General features: G+C 29.1%; 1 protein-coding gene across 1 annotated transcript; it reads left to right on the plus strand.

The window, feature by feature from the left end:
* The first annotated feature begins 8,719 nt into the window (after positions 1 to 8,719).
* On the plus strand, positions 8,720 to 15,020 carry LOC119675019. The gene is made up of 4 exons (XM_038086190.1): positions 8,720 to 8,794; positions 10,915 to 11,486; positions 13,525 to 13,682; positions 13,770 to 15,020. Exons 1-4 carry the CDS (start codon positions 8,720 to 8,722, stop codon positions 14,951 to 14,953), a joined length of 1,989 nt encoding a protein of 662 aa, XP_037942118.1. The 3' UTR covers positions 14,954 to 15,020.
* The last annotated feature ends 1,875 nt before the right edge of the window (positions 15,021 to 16,895 follow it).

Here is a 16,895-nt window from a genome sequence, read left to right on the forward strand (position 1 = left end):
AGAATATCAGAAGGTTATAAATATCAGAATTTGCGTATACTAAGAATAAATATATTATATTCTTGTATGGACGTACTTACAATTTACCATTTTAACATATCTTTATATCTTAAACATTGCTAATTTTAAGAAACCCAATCTAGTTAATATGCATTTCAAAATTAATACCTAGACACTGTGTCCTCATTCTTTAAAAATTTGTTGCCAACCAACCACTTTACCCCCGCAACCAGGGACGAAAAACACTCTGTCGTTACAACCAAAACAGAAGTATAGAAAAAGTAAGAAATTGACAATTCTGATATAGCTCAATATATAACATGTCTCTTGGTCATGACCAGAACGAGAGTAAAATCATCGAGGCCATACGTCATACGAAAATCGTGATCCCTACCCAGCTAAACTTCGAAACTAACTCTCAGCTATTACATGTCTACGCACTTGTTTATAACGTGAAAAAAAATTGATTGGCCTTACATCCAACCAAAATAACTTCAAAATTTACAAATTTCTATGCTTTATTTAAGTGATAACAGTTCTTTCTATCTAATCTACACATGCTTTTTTGGACCACAAAGTCAGGTAACAAACAGGTCAATATATATAATTCATTTTTTTTTTCATTTTTATGATATATGTTATTAACCCATTTCGAGACATTTGTAATCTTGACTTACTGATTCAGTAAGTACAAGATTCTGAAAATCGTTTTTATTATCTGTTAACTACCAGTAACATATAATTGGCTATCTAACAAAATATGCAGAGGCCAAGATATAGAGTTCCAAGTTTTTTCCAAGCCAGTTTATTAGTTAGTTTTTAGTGTCAAGAATTTTATTAAATTCGTACATCGAAGCCAATACTAGAGTTTCAACAATTAAATCTAATTTATTTAAGACGAAGAGTTTTGTTTCATTTTTTTTAGGATATTTTTCAACCTTATTTAGAAGTTTTTAATTAATAAATCAAATCTTCTCTAACGATTAGAGACTCACAATAAGTTATTTAATCACAGAAATATTATATCTGCATTACATATTTTATAACAGGTTAAAAACTATATTAATGTAAACATATGTATAATATAATACATAATAATAACTAAAGTAGCCCACGATTAAACAGTTTAAAGCTTATTGAGAATTCAGAAATTCAAACTAAAGTACTCCCAAAGCATAACGGTTAGAATATGCCTAAGATAAGGCATACCTATCTTAAGAAGTGACTAAGATCGAGTATATACCACCGGATACTGTTTAAAGTATAAATTTTAATTGTTAAGTTTCACTTGTAGCATCCGACTGTAGACTATAGTCAGTATACCATGCTACTATAAATAGTGAATATCTGTGTGATTTTTAAATAGAATTTAGTTATAATTATTTTGAATCAGCTGCTTAAAATAAAATAATAACATTATTTAAAGTATATTTTTTGTAATTGTCAGTTTATTTCAATAATTAAATAACTTTCTATCGCAAAACCTAAAACAACCGCTTGACAAAAGTTTTGAGAGCCACACTTCAAACTATTTCCCTACAACTTCATATAATTTTATACATTTTCTGGATAAAATTCTAAGCACTTCATATTTCATATGCAAGAAAACCAAATTATGTATATGCTTCGACTGTATTTAGTGCTTCAAACTTTCCATTTCAAATCACCCCTGCAATTTATCTTATCAAACTACACCAGATGCTACCCCAATTTGAGCACTGCAGCTTCTCTGAAAGGATCCCAGTTCGAGAACCAGTACGGGTACGGGTACGGGTACGGGTACGAGACGAGTACGAATTCGAGTTAATAAATAATAAATAAATTATTTTGAAACTAAATTAAATTATAAGAACAACGAAATATGTGTTTCTTTATTTATTTTTTTTTGTTTTTTTTTTGTTTGCATCTGCATTTTGTGCACTTTTTTAAGTAATAACAATAAAAAATTGTTGAGAAGAGAAATTTCACATTTTTTTGGTGGAGTGATGCGAAATTAACTTATATGTCATAAAATGTGTTCGTTAAGTTGCCTTTGGAAGCTTAGAAGCTCACATTTTATTTTGGCTACAGGACTTATTGAAGTTTGTGGGCTGCTGTTTGAAATTCATTTGATAAATTAGATTTATCGCTGCTGAATATGTTCAAAACTTTTCAGATAAATTTTCCAATTTGCAAAAGCATGTCTTAAAATAATAAATTTAGAAATAAAGAAATACGAAATGAAATTGAATATATTTTGAGCGTACAATTGCGTTTCTGCACAAATAAAAGGACATAGTTGAATTTAAAATGCTTTTTATTTCGAACATATATCTCTAAATACAATACAAAACACATTCCCCAGTAGTAAACTACTATATAATCCACAATATATGTTAATGCTATACGAATCATTGTGATGTTAATAATATGTATATTGCTGTATTATCGATATTGAAAGCGTAATTGGGAAACTAACTCATTTTCTTAATAAAGTACACAACCATGAAAATTTACAAATGGCATAATAGTACCATCTGCAGTCCAAACTGATTTTTTATTATCGAATCACTCTTACAATCAAATGAAAATTATATATATGTATATATATATTATGAAAATTCAAAGGATAATTGAGAAAGTAAATCAAAATAACCTACTATGAAAATTCACAAGCGACATAATAATGCCTGCAGTAGTGCGAACTGATGTATTAGGAGCTAATCTCTCTTACATACAATCAAATGAAAACTAATGAAACTCAAGACTAATGACCATCATCATTCCAACTATATCTTTTATTTCAAGAAGTTATTGAAACGCTTGATGAGCTTGTACATCCCTTCCCTATATCCCATATTTTATTTCTCACTAAGCTTATTCGATAGCTCTTTCACAAAGTTCTTAAATGAGTTTCAGTAACGAATTTAGTTACTCAAAAAAGTTTACTCTTAAAAAATCTCCATCGTTATTCTAATTAGATATAAATAGTCACAGTGAGTACATGTTTAACGAGTTCTAATCACTATCCTAATATTCGAGATTAGATGGAATTCTAATATTCGAGATAAGTAGTCACAGTTATACATATTTAACAAGTTTCAATCGTTATCCTAATATTCGAGATAGGTAACCCATGTTGAGTATACATTCACAAAGTCCAAACCGTTATTCTAACATTCAAGATTAGTACCCCATAAGTATACCTATGTTAAAAGAATTCTAAACGATATTCCACTATTCAAGATTAGTAACCACAATCTTCTAAGAAGTCCTAATTGTATCATTAATAACCGAGATTTCTTATAATTATCGTTATTTATATTGTTATAATTTAGAGATGATATATTTTTAAAAACCTCTTATACTTATATATGAATTAGATATATGTTTTTCTTTTTTTTTTAGTCAGGAATTGGACTATGCATTGTCGGAATAGTGTGCTCGACTTTCTAGTATATTAATATGTATTATATGTCCAGCATCCAAATATCCAATTAAAAGTCAAACATATTATTTATTTTCTCTTCTGTAATAAATCGAAATAGAAAGGGCGCAAAAGTAATGGCATATATTTTTGAATATTGTTTAAAAATCGTCACACTATTGTTATTTGTCATCTAGCATCGTGTCTATCAGTTTGTGGAAATTCGAAATAACTTTATCATATGGTGTACATATAGCTCCAACAAGGTTACGTTCTGAATGTTTAAATGCATTCAACATAGTTGATTTAAGATTAATAAAATTCGGTTAACCACAGTTAAATATACACCAATCAGTTCATACTATATATCTACTACATAAGTTTCTATATGCCTGCAATTTACTACTGGGTAATTTTTGTGTATTATTTAAGTGTCAGCATATATGTTATTGTGTAAAATGAAATACACAAGAATTCCCACAAGCGCGTTATATACATTATTTAAATTATTTAAATTCGAGAAATACTTTTTATTTTTCCATGGTTTTTCTTATCGGTCTCGAATGCCGTTACTAGCACAATCACAATCATTTTTATTGAATTTCAAATTCATTATATATCACACACTCGGATACTATACATAACATATAGTATCTTGTATCTTCTTTGTACACGCAAGTTCGTACGTTCTATAATGAATGAGATACGAAAAAATAAGAACAGCGGTTTTGGTATCTATCAATTTGGCAAGTACGAGTACATTTTACACAATCACAAGATTATAAGTTAAGTAGAGTTTAGGAAAAACAAATGTACGATTTCTGGAGACAAATGTAGTTTTTGCGAATGTTCTGTGATAAATGGTTTCGTATTTGTTCTGGAATAAAATTATATAAATAAATACCACCAAAACGACGAAAAACAAAAAACTAAAAACAAAAAACGAATGCAAATTAATTTTATTTCTACTCGAAAGAGTTTTTTAAAAAAATGCGACTTTATTTATTCATCGTTTCTTAAAAACTAAAAATACAGTTTTGAAGTTTTCTTATCCTAAGCCAATTGTATATATTATTTTTAAAGTGTTTAGCTACAGTACAGTTTGTAGCTTAGCAAAACTACATGTTTTTGTTTATAATAAAAGTATAATTTATGGAGCTAAGAAATTTGTATATATGAACTGCTCTTGAGCCTTAAACTCTTGATGCAGCTGTGTAAATAAAAGAATAAAGAATGTGCTGTATCAGCTATGTACTATTTGTAACGGAATTTTCAGATACATCAATGTATATTCGAGGTACTTAACTTGCATAAAGGTATTAAGTAGACCATTCTAATTTTTTATCTCGTAGTGTTTTTTTGAATAATGTTCTTTTTATCTAATAGACATCAGCACTGATTATGTCTATTTTTTGTATAGTTGATCTGAAGACCTTTCAAACTAATAGAGATGAAAAATTAATACAAAAAATAAATATACTTAAGATTATTTATCTTGTATCTGTTAATACAAGAAATCATTTTTCAGTTATATTTAGTAATAAAATATAATGATGAAATCTGAAGCAAATTGAATTAGTGACGTTTCAAAATTTCGCTTATATAGTTTACATATTATCTTTGCAGATTTATAATAAATAAACTATAAAATAATCATACGGACATTTTTAATGTAGTCATATTTGTGTACTAAAACGTAAAAAACTTTTTGAATCTCTAATTAATGTTTCATTGAAAAGATTTTTTATAGATGTATATATATGTAGTACAATTAATAATAATACACTCATATATACAATAAATTAATTTTACTATTAACTTAAACCTTCAAGTTGAAAGTTGACTATGGAAACAACAACTGCAAACATCAAGTCCAATTTATTGATCGCATAGCATAGAATATAGTATATATAGAATAGAAATGAACAAGGTACCAGCTTCGAACGGAGCGGAGCATCGCCACCATAGTTGATCTATTGTGCTGCAACAGACCCTTAGTAAACAGAAGACATTTCTTTCAAATGAAAGCCGGAATGTCAGCCGATGTGAACCTCCTAATGTCAGAAGGAGAAAGCAGTTCCCAACCCAGTGACCTCCTCCTGGCCCAGATCAAGGCTGGGCAGTCACAAAGAATGTGACTGAAAGTCTCGTCTGCTTCTAAGCAGAGTCGACAATTTAACTCTTCGGAGAGATCCATTTTCTTTAAATGATAATGCAGTCCATGATGACCCATTAAATATCCCACCAGCAACCCTAACTCTGTTTTGCTGAAGAAGGATACTTTACCATAACTGTAGGGATGAACCAGCTCTTTAGCCTGGAACTTCTCTCGGCTGAAAACCATTTATCCATCAGAGACCTAGTAGTAGACTAACTTAATTCTTAATATGGTTCCAGTTCCACAGAGTCGAATGGCAGATCCTGACCTCGCATGACTGTCCGCAGACTCATTACCATTGACCAGGCACCCAACAAAGCATTAATTTATTTTTACTAGCCAGCTACTGCAGCGTATCATAGAAGCTGAGTAAAACATATAGTATATCATAATTTTATCAAAAAATTATACGTTTAAAAACTTAATTGAAATTATGATAATCTAAAGAGACTGTGCAACATTAAAGAGGCGTTAAAATGTATACCACAATACCATGCTCCGGTTATCCTGATTTTGAAACTAAATAAGTAGCTGGCAATATCAAATATGGGTATCACTTTAATAGATTATATATGATATTGATCTTAGAATTTTCGTTTAACATATATGGTTACTACCAAAGAGTACATGCACTTATTTCAACTACTATCAATAAAGAAATCACACACTATATTTTCTATTGTTTTACAGAGAATTATGTTTTAAATTAAACTATATATTCAAAGAAGATTGTATTTCGACTACGATATCAGTCTCACTTTAAAGTTTTATTTATGATCCCATTTTTAATTTAACGTTCTGTATATTTTCATTGGTTTCTTATTCTTATCGGTTTCTTTAACTTAACCCTATTTAATATAATCTTATAAGGACAAAAAGGGTATTTCGATATCTGAGGTGTCTGATTAACATATATAAATGCTGAGTTTTCAACTAAAACTTTTATAGTCTTTTTGTCTACAAATAAAATAAATACAAGTGGATGAGAAATTTCGAGGGGAATGGAGTTTAAGACCTTAAATAATATAATGTTATGCAAAGAACTGTTTGATAAACAAACCGATTCTTAAAATAATAAAATTTTTTTAAATAAAAAGACATGAAGTGTTCTACTGTTCTGTACATTTTATATATATAATCTTTTTTCTTATTAAAAGACAATAGGAAAATATTTGATCCTTTTTTTTAGAAATGGTATCTTCTAAAATTATTCTGGTTTTTAACCACTTGTTGATGGAGAATCACCTTTTAACTTATTAAACATCGACAGATCCTTATTTTGAATTAACATTTGGCTTTTATGAATATAAAGTACTGAGACTAAGCAATCTATTGTACTACCATCTGCAAGTATATAGTTGTCATATAAACTCTTATCCGGCCACGTTGTCGTCAAGAAGTTAGGCAAATGGTCTTGAATGGTATTGAACGTGTTCTCAAGAATGCTTTTTATTGTATTGTTGAATTGCATTTCTCTCTAATATGTGTTTTTTTGGCTGAGATTTTTTATTGCAAAATAGCATATAGGGTTTGTTGTAATACCTGTGCCACCTAGATGTCTTCCGTCAATACCTCGGTTACTTTCCGATCTTGGAAAAAATAATATATAATTTAAAGTTTTTGCTAATATTTATGCCTCCATTTGCCATTTTGGATTGTCATTTGTAAGAGTGACCTATAAGGATCGCTTGGAGTTTTTATCTTTTTTGTACTTGTTGATCCTTAGGTTCTTCTTTCGATACTCCTCTACTTATATCGTAATAAGGTTAAATTTTTAACACTAACGTAGAAACTTAATAAACTCAATAAATTAAAAACAAAAAATTTTTGTCTTTGTCCTTTCTTTGCTATTCGAATCCGTCTAACTTTTAAACAGTTTCTTTCGCCATAAAAAGACACGCCATTATCGGCAAGAAAAAGTTAACCTTAAAAAGTAGAGACTTTTTGTTTTGGTGAGTTCTTTGACGCTACTATTTCCCACGACTTATACATATTTAGAAACCCTGATAAGTAGTCTGATAATAATCTGTGATATCTCATCCACTATTTCAAAAAGTGAATATGAGATTATTATCACACATTTCTTAAACGTTAATTACACAAAGTAATTTTCAATTAAAAAATGTGCGGTTATTAATTAATATCACCTTAAGTCTAGAAATAAATGAATTATTTAAACGAAATTTTCGAAAATTCAATGTTATAACTTAATTAGTTTAGCAAATATCAGACATATAAAATCAAATAAAATAAAATAAATTAATAAAACAAAATAATATTGTCACATTAAATTTATCTAAATTAATATATTAATGTGCCTAAATCCCAAAATTTGACATTTTAAGTTTAAGTTGTCTGTAAACCTTTCTATGCGCACAGGTATCGGTTCTATATTAGCTAGTGTATATCGTTAAATATATATGTAAGAGTAATGTCACAATAACTGGTTTACTTATTAATCTATATATCTATATTTTATAAATATGTCTTTCGTGAAAGATCTTAAAACTTTGAAAAATACATATCAGACATAGACCTGTATCTTCAACATTTTTCCTATTTGTTTTTTAGTTTCGAGTTTTCTCTTTAAGTTCTAAATCTCTTTAATCTAAGAATAAGATATAGGTAGTACTCCAAATCTTAAGTAGGCAGTAAATACAATTAGGAGAATATAACTATAATTGGGTTTCAATAGAGCTCTGAATACACAGTTCCTTTTATATATTCTATTTGGGCATGTGGTCACATTACTTTAAACTACCCATACTATGTAGCCTATGAAAATGTCAATTACATTACTCTAGACTACCCATACTATGTAGGGCATGAAAAGATCAATTACATTACTTTAGACTTCCATTACTATGTATGGTATGAAAATACCATACATGGATAGTCTATCCATACTATGCAGAGTAGTCGAAAGACATTGATGGAGTTTTTAGATAGCCTTCAAAATATTCACTCATAGTTTTTATGAAATATTATCCACCAGTACTATAATTAAAAAATTTTCTTATATAATAAAAAATATATGTAAAAAAATTTTAAAGGAGCCTTAAAGTTGATACGTATGAAATGTTGGGAGCAATTCAAAATTTTAGATTATCATCCTTCACCATCTTAAAATTAAATTTTTTCCTGCTGCTGAAAAGATGGAATATAATGCGCCCCTGCTTTCTACTTCATATCATACTAATAAATGCACTCTTAAATATAATTACGTGATGGTAATTAAAAAGAAAAACTAAAGTCACTCGGAAAAAGTAATGCAATTATGCTAACACTGCATAAGGACATTCCTAAGGATATATCTACAATAAACTACTTAAGCACTGATACGAACTTACCGATGTTCATATGTATTTAATGCAATAAATACAATTAATTTAATAATTCCCAACAGATGAACTGTGTATTGTGCTATAATGAGTATGTGGAAATAGTTTGTGTCAGTTTATGACCGTACTTGGAAGTTTACATATCACTTCGTTTTTATGACAAAATCCAAAGAAAAACAATTTCCATTCAGCTGCGATGGTACAAGTATCGGCAGCGCATACAAATATATGAGCAAACATTCTTATAGGACAAGAAAAAAATATCTATTCACACTCTGAGTCATAATATCCTTAGGAGGCACTGTGAGGTGTCCTATTAATGAAAAATACATCGAGTAATTAAATAATAATTTTCTTTACTGTCTAAGGGCGCCAAGATAACGAAGCAAGAACCAAATGTGAACATAAACCGAAATACTCGCACTCGCACATCTTGACTCACTTCCTCCTTCTGGTACATAACAATATACCCGACAGTGGAAAAGAATCCACTTCACCGAGCGCTTTGGGAATGTGCGGGCAAATGAAGTTGAGTCAAGCGCCGGAGGGAAGTTATTAATTTAAAATACACTTGAGAACTTAAAGCATGTTTAACTTGCAATTTCGTAAAGGGCTTTTGGGTGCAGGCCCTGTTCATTGTGATGAACTACATACAATTACGAGAAAATAAATAAATATGAAGAAGAAATACAAAACTCCATTTTGAAACAAGGGAAATAGTGTGAAGTGCTTAAAAAAGTTGCAACAAGTAATTAAACTGGAATTTAAGGATAAATAAAAATGAAGGCACTTTATGAAATTTTCTCAAGCCCGCAATTTTTTTTATGGAAACATCAATTTCATTATAAAATAAGAAAATAATTTTTAAAAATTTATGATAACAAATACCTAGAAGAATAGTTTTTTATCTATATTTTTATATGTTTCTTTATATATAATCAAAATATCTAAAAGAACAATTTTAATTTTGTCCAAGCATTAGCGTCGCTAAAAAAACATAGCTCATATAACTTATAACATTATTTGTTGATTCTATATATATATTTATACCTAGTTTAAATAAATATGAAATTATTTAGATGTATATGAACATACAACTGTTTTTTATATAGAAGTTCCCTTTCATCCCTTTGATTAAATTAAAACTTCTTTGTCATCTTCATATATTTCAAACTGCTTTACTTCCGTTGCAGCGTGGAATAAGTTTCACAAAATCTCTTCCATACTTGATGGTACTGTGCTATTCTGCTACGAGAATCGCTTTTTTCTTTCTTCTCAGTGTTTGTGAAATTCCAACCTTTAACTTTAATTCATTGGTACCCTATAGTATTTATCCCTAAGGTTTTGGAAAGAAACCTTATGGAGTTTACAACATGGTAACACGAGATCAAACGCTCAACAAATCCTTCTGAAACGTCACCGTACTTTTCTGATAAAGCTCCAGATGACTTCTTTTCCAAAACTCAAATTACTACTTCGAAACAACGGTTTTCAAGTCGATAGATGTCATAAAGGAGAATTTACGGGCAGTGTTTAATGTATTGGTGGTTGGATATTTCGTTGGTGTCAGTGTATATTTTTTTTTGAGAGGTACAGTATTTAGTGTTTAGGGGTATCTAAATTATTATTTAATTCAAATTCTTTTTATTGGTTAGCTTTGTTTGAACGTTAAATACGAATAAGTTTATTCTATAGCTCAGAATTTCGGTAATTCAGTCCTTGTCCTTCCATATGGCCTCCCATAAATTTAATTTATAAGTTTTTTTCTTCTGTATCTAACACCAATTTTCTATTTTGATATCAAATGTGTTATTGAGTTATATACTTCTTATATTATTCGGTCGATAAATGTTGATCTATAGTAATAATGCTGAAAACCTGTAAAATATAAAATTTTTATTTATAATAAATACATCTCATTTGGATAAATAATACTCATATTTATAAGATACACACACTTCACAAACTTCAAATTTATATTATATATTTTCCTTTTCATTTCATTTCAGGAATCTTACCGACGTTGGGTTTGCAGTGCTCTCATACCGTACTTTGCTGAACAAAGCGATATTCTAGTATCACCGACAACAGATAAAACCACACATAGTTCCGCCAAACAAAATAAAAACAGCGTTCCATCAACAAACTCCACCAAAACATCGAATTCAACCAACGGTGGAACTGGAAAAGATCAGCAACTGAAACGGACATCAGAAAGTTTAAATGAAGCAAACCATTTTGTAATCAACGAGCCAACAGTGAAGAGAAGTAAACGAAGTCAGACGGGAAACAATGAAACAACAGCAAAGATAACCTTATTGGATGTTATTGACATTGATAGTTATGATAATAGCGATAATAACAACAACAATTACAAAAACAAAGATAATTCCATGACAGCATCACATAGAAGAAAACGCAATAGTGATACCAGATGCAATCGGGAACTGCAACAGAAAATACTACTGCACCAGCTATCACAAAAACAAGATTATAACAATGATTCCAATGATTTCATATCGACTGCCAATAGTGAGGATCCATGTGCCGAGGATCCAGTGATATCAAAATTATTAAAAAGGTAAGTTTAGTTTTTGTGAATTATTTATTAACTTAATTTTCGAACATTAACTATTAGTTAAACTATTCTAAGCTTCAAACCTTTTAGTATTCGAATATGTTTCTTCCTGAGCATCTTACTTTGGTACAGGGAGCCACTCGAATATGTTCAAATAAGGTCCGTGAGCATTCGAATAGCTCGAACATTTGCAAACATTTGAAATATTTAATCCAAGTGTTCGAATTCGAACACAATCAAGCTCTAAATCTGCTGATTATCATTTTATTAGTATTAGAATAATATTAGTTGTTAGTATTTCAGCCTTATTCATACTTTCTTTAATAGTTGAGATTTACTACTTAAATTTATTTCATGCATACTATTTTTATTATTTTGAAACAGAAGAGGGAATATTAAAAACTCTTTTTAGTAACGATTCAAAAGTAACTTCAGATATTATTATGTTTAAAATTCCAAACCAAATCAATTAATTACTTTTTCAATATATATGAATATGAGTTTGAATATTTATAAATATCTGTAACCAAGTAAAGAAAAAATTACAATTACTTATGTTATTTTAGTTAACTATAATGTATATATTCCATTCTATTACTGAGGCATTACGATAACATAAATCATTCGTCTTTGACTTCAGAAAATTTTAATTTCAACCTTTCTCTTTGCGTATTACTCGACCCGCTAAAGTCAGAAAAGAACATACTGATTATACTAATTGTAAAAACTCAATTGCAAGTTTTGTGAAAATTAATCCACTGGCATCAATCACTTTCTTTTGAAGGTGACGAGAGTCCCATCGAATTTTTTAATTAAAAAATCATATATACATTACGAAACTGCGGGATACCCGAACAATTGAGTGCAATCCCCAGGCGAACAATTGTCAAAGGCAGACAGTACAGAAAAACTTTAACATATCGGTTGACATCTTCCAACTATCATAGGATCAGCATAATACATGCTAAAATACTGATTCTGTCTTATTAGTGTTACTGTGGTGTTATTATGGGCTCTGTAATCATTTGATATGTAAAACGCTCTCTGTAGTTTTGTGTAGCATAAAACCATGGACGCTATAACAAAGTGATAAAGCAGCACTGGGAGTGTTCGAGAAAAAACTTGATTATAAGATCTTTAGTCCTTCACGAGTTGTCAACAATTATCTTAAACGTATGATCCACAAACTATACAAGCTTTATAACCACATTGACATCATTCCTGGAATTAACATCCAGTTGGCTTCATTCTATTAACACTGATTATTTCAATTTATTTGACTCAATGCGTGCATAAATCTTTGATAAATAAATCCATAGATATTTTATATATTATATAATATACATAATTCTCTCTTTGAAGAAATAATGACATTTAAAGATCTAAGCATCTTTATTAGGTCTGAATGATAAAGTCAACTATTTTATATATTGCCTTTACATTTCTTACAATGGAATTGTCAGAGGCAACGAATAATGTTTCCTCTATTTATCCTGCTCAATGTGCATCACTGCATTACTTTTTTAACTATAACATATTCTGCCAGAATATACAGAATAAATAAGAGCTGGTAGACTTCTGTAGTTGGATTCACACCTCAAAAAATTCATTTGTAAAATAGGGTTTTCATTTAACGAATATATATAGCTTATGTGAGGAGGTATTTTCTGAAAGCCACTACAGTGCTTAGATTCTTAAATTTGAAGATCACTGGAATAGTAAAATACAAGTTCGGAATTACAGTTTGAAATCTATCTTTAAGTTCATTACTCCGATGTTATTCAACAATCTGGTAGTAGTACTACCAGCTTTATTATTTCATTTTTATTTTCTTTTTTGATTTACAAAGCAACTTACAAATTGCAATAATTATATACAGAGGACAGACGCTTACAGCCCTATAGAGGGCAATTTTACCGTCTATAATCTCATATATATAACACATTCCAATGCCTACAGTCTTAAGATTTAATAAAAACGTTAATGTATTCATCTCGCATAATAAATATATAATAATTCTTTATAAAATTGTAAATTTTAGATCAAAACGAAAAGTGGAATTTCGAAAACGACGAAGAATACGACCTTGCCTAAGTATCTGCCAAACAGTGGAACAAAAATGTCCATATTTGCTGCCAGCAGATCGAGCACCAGCGCTGCCAACACAATATGCAGGAGAACCAACCTTCTTATGCTTAGGTAAGCGCACATCGAGTGCAATCCATTTCTTTTTGCTAACAAAATTATTGTTTATTAATTTTAATTAAACAATCTTGATTATTTCAGATCAAAATATACCTGAAACAGGCGAGCAACTACACAAATCAAGTTATGGTCCACCAGATTGTTGCTACACTTATTGCGACTCTGCAATGGACGGCATTTGCACATACTGTGATGAGTTCGCTGCTTTCGCCGAGAGCGAACATGAAACATCAGCAAACGCAACAAGGCAAGTGCACAACATCACACTGACAGCCAGAACTCAACATCGAATTGACACACGTCTGGGAGCAGCACTGGCATTGGTAAACGAGACAAAAGCACGCACAGCCAGTGTGGCAATTGCACTCAAAAACGTCACAACCGCCATGAGTAGCATGACTTTGGAGCATTTGCCTTACTACGCCCACTATGAGGGCACCTATTACTACGATGACGACCCCAATGACATGCCAAATGAGGCAATTTCAGGTAACTGCCCAACAGTGCCATCAGTCAGTAGTCGCTGCACCATACCATATTTTGCATCGGCCGCAGCAACACACCGACCCAAAAGCCAACGAGCACTCTTCGCACAGCAACTGTTGCTCTGGTTCAGTGCTCTGCTGTGCCTGCTCAGCAGCTGCAATGCGGCACAGCAAATTAAGCAAGTGTGTAGAACCAGAGCACAGCCGAAAATAACTAAAGAAATGCCGACCGTGGCGTGCAAATGTTGCATGAAGGCTGACAGTACATTTGCCACGGGCGAACTTTTCAACAGGGAGCTTAACAGCTGTGCAACATACATTTCAGCACTTGCCACATTCAGACCCACACACCCGCTGCATCAGAGACTCAGTAGCGGCATTAGTAGCAAAAACCACAACCATGCGAAATGCAACAGACCGAGTATGCATGTTTTAAAGCGTTTAAGGAAACCCGTTCAAAATATTAAGAAATTTATTTTTAAATTTAGTAACGTAAATTTTAGTAGTACCATGAAATTCTATCGTAGTGAAAATAGTAGTAGAAAACTTAGTACATGTAACATTACCATTAATACTTACTCTAAATATAAATATAAATACAAAAATATTAAAATTCTAATTATTGAGGGGCATAAAGAGAAAATAAATAATTGTACGATTAATAAAAATTATCGATCCTTTTACTATTACAACTTCAACATAAACGATTGGTGGCGCCGATGGTGGATACGGGCGCCAACACTACATAAGAAGTCACGACTACGGACTAGTACGTCATAGTGCTTATAGGTTAAAATTAGTAACTAATTAAAACAAAACATAAAAAACCAAAACACAAAAACACAAAAACACAAAAACCAAAAAATTAATTACAATTAAAAACAAATAACAAATAATTAAAATAAAATTTTAATAAAAATTAATAAAAATAATGTTTGTAATAATTATTTAAAATATATTATATAAAATAAATGTTGAGAATTGTTTTTGTTTAGCATAGAAAAATTTCTTTTTATTATACAAAAAGAAATGAAGAGTTGGGAAAGTTGGAAAAGTTGGGAAACTGATATGATGAAGGAATGAAAATATTAAAATCCACTAATAGAAAATTAATAAATTAATTTATATATGGGAAAGCAAAATAAAAAAGAAAATATTACACTAATACATATATAAAAGATTAGCGTATTTAGAAAAAGATGAATTTGTACTATATTTACCAGATAACAAAGGATAAAAAAAATCTAAATTTCAGAAAGTAAAGTACTTGCCCTCACTATTAAAAATATTTAAACATAAAAATACTAACAAAATTAGAATATTTTATTACATCTAGAAAAAAATTATTTAAAGAAAAAACATACAATAACTTTAATAAATATAATAAAAAATATATATAAACAAAAAACTGCCACAAAATTAGTTTTGTAGGAACAAAAAAAAATTTTTTAAATAATAACAATAAATTATTATTAAATTACAATTCTATTAAAACAAAAAAAAACACAACAGGCATACTTATTAAAATGGAAAATAAAAAAGTCTATAATAGGTTAGCTAAATAAAAAATTAACAAAAACTTACACTTATAAGGGAAGGGAAAGCAAATTTAAAACAGGAAAGAATATTCAAGAATATCCTTAAAATAAAAATGTTATAAATAAATAAATAAATAAATATTAAAGTAGTCTTAGATAATTACTGAAATTAAATTTAGCAAATTTTCATTTAAAACAAGAAATTCAATTTAAAATTGTTATAAATAATTATAGATATATATATATTAATATGTATGAGTATAAAAGAATATACATATATATATAAGTATATATGATTGTATATGGTAATAAAATTAAAAACCAACAAACGAATTGACGTATTTAATTCGCGTATCAGCCACCTTTCAACTAAAATTAGAACAAGAAAAAAATTAAAATTAAAAAAATTAACGCCAAACAACATATTAACAATTAAATGAAATTAATATTAAGTTTTCGGTTTTGTTTTATTCATTGAAAATAAATATATAAAAAGCGCACAGTAAATGTAATTTAAGATATTTAAATTTGTAACGAAAAAACACTAAATACTTAACAAAAACAAAACAAAACAAAAAATAAAACAAACAAACAACAAAAACAAATTAAGAAATTAACATTTTATAATAAACTATCGAAAAAAATATTTAAAATTAATAATAAAAAATAATTAATAAATATAATTAATAAAGTATAACTATAAAAAAAAATTTAATGTTAAATAACAAAAATATTTAGGTGCATAGAATTGAGAAAAAGTTTGTAAATGAATAATTTATAATTAATAAAAATAAATTTAATTAAAATTTATAATTTATTTTACTTGTGAAAAAATAAATAAAAACAATTTTGTTTTATAAACGAAAATAAAATCACAAGAAATTTAAGTGAACAACAACATTTTAGGAAATAAACACAAAATTTGTTTATTTTTATACTGAAACCCAAAATGAAACTAAATTTTGTTCTTATTTTGATTTAATTATTTAATTATTTTATTTTAATTTTCCAATAAAAGTCGGTTTTTGAAAAGCAAACGGGTGAGAAGGTGATGAAAACCCTTTAGAATTTCAAATGAGGAGATCAGGAGTAAAAAATAATAGTGAGCAAACTTCGAATATTTACTACTTATTAATTAAATGATATACACAAATCACATGTTTTTATAATTTTTATATTCACTT

This window comes from Teleopsis dalmanni, chromosome 2 (genome assembly GCF_002237135.1).
Source record: "Teleopsis dalmanni isolate 2A chromosome 2, ASM223713v2, whole genome shotgun sequence".
Classification (NCBI taxonomy): domain Eukaryota; kingdom Metazoa; phylum Arthropoda; class Insecta; order Diptera; family Diopsidae; genus Teleopsis; species Teleopsis dalmanni.

Coding starts and splice junctions, on each gene's coding strand:
- LOC119675019 (XM_038086190.1), top strand. CDS start 8,720: ATGGAATATAATGCGCCCCTGCTTTCTACTTCATATCATACTAATAAA. Junction 8,795..10,914: donor TTAAATATAATTACGTGATG/GTAATTAAAAAG, acceptor ATTTCATTTCAG/GAATCTTACCGACGTTGGGT. Junction 13,683..13,769: donor ACCAACCTTCTTATGCTTAG/GTAAGCGCACAT, acceptor TGATTATTTCAG/ATCAAAATATACCTGAAACA.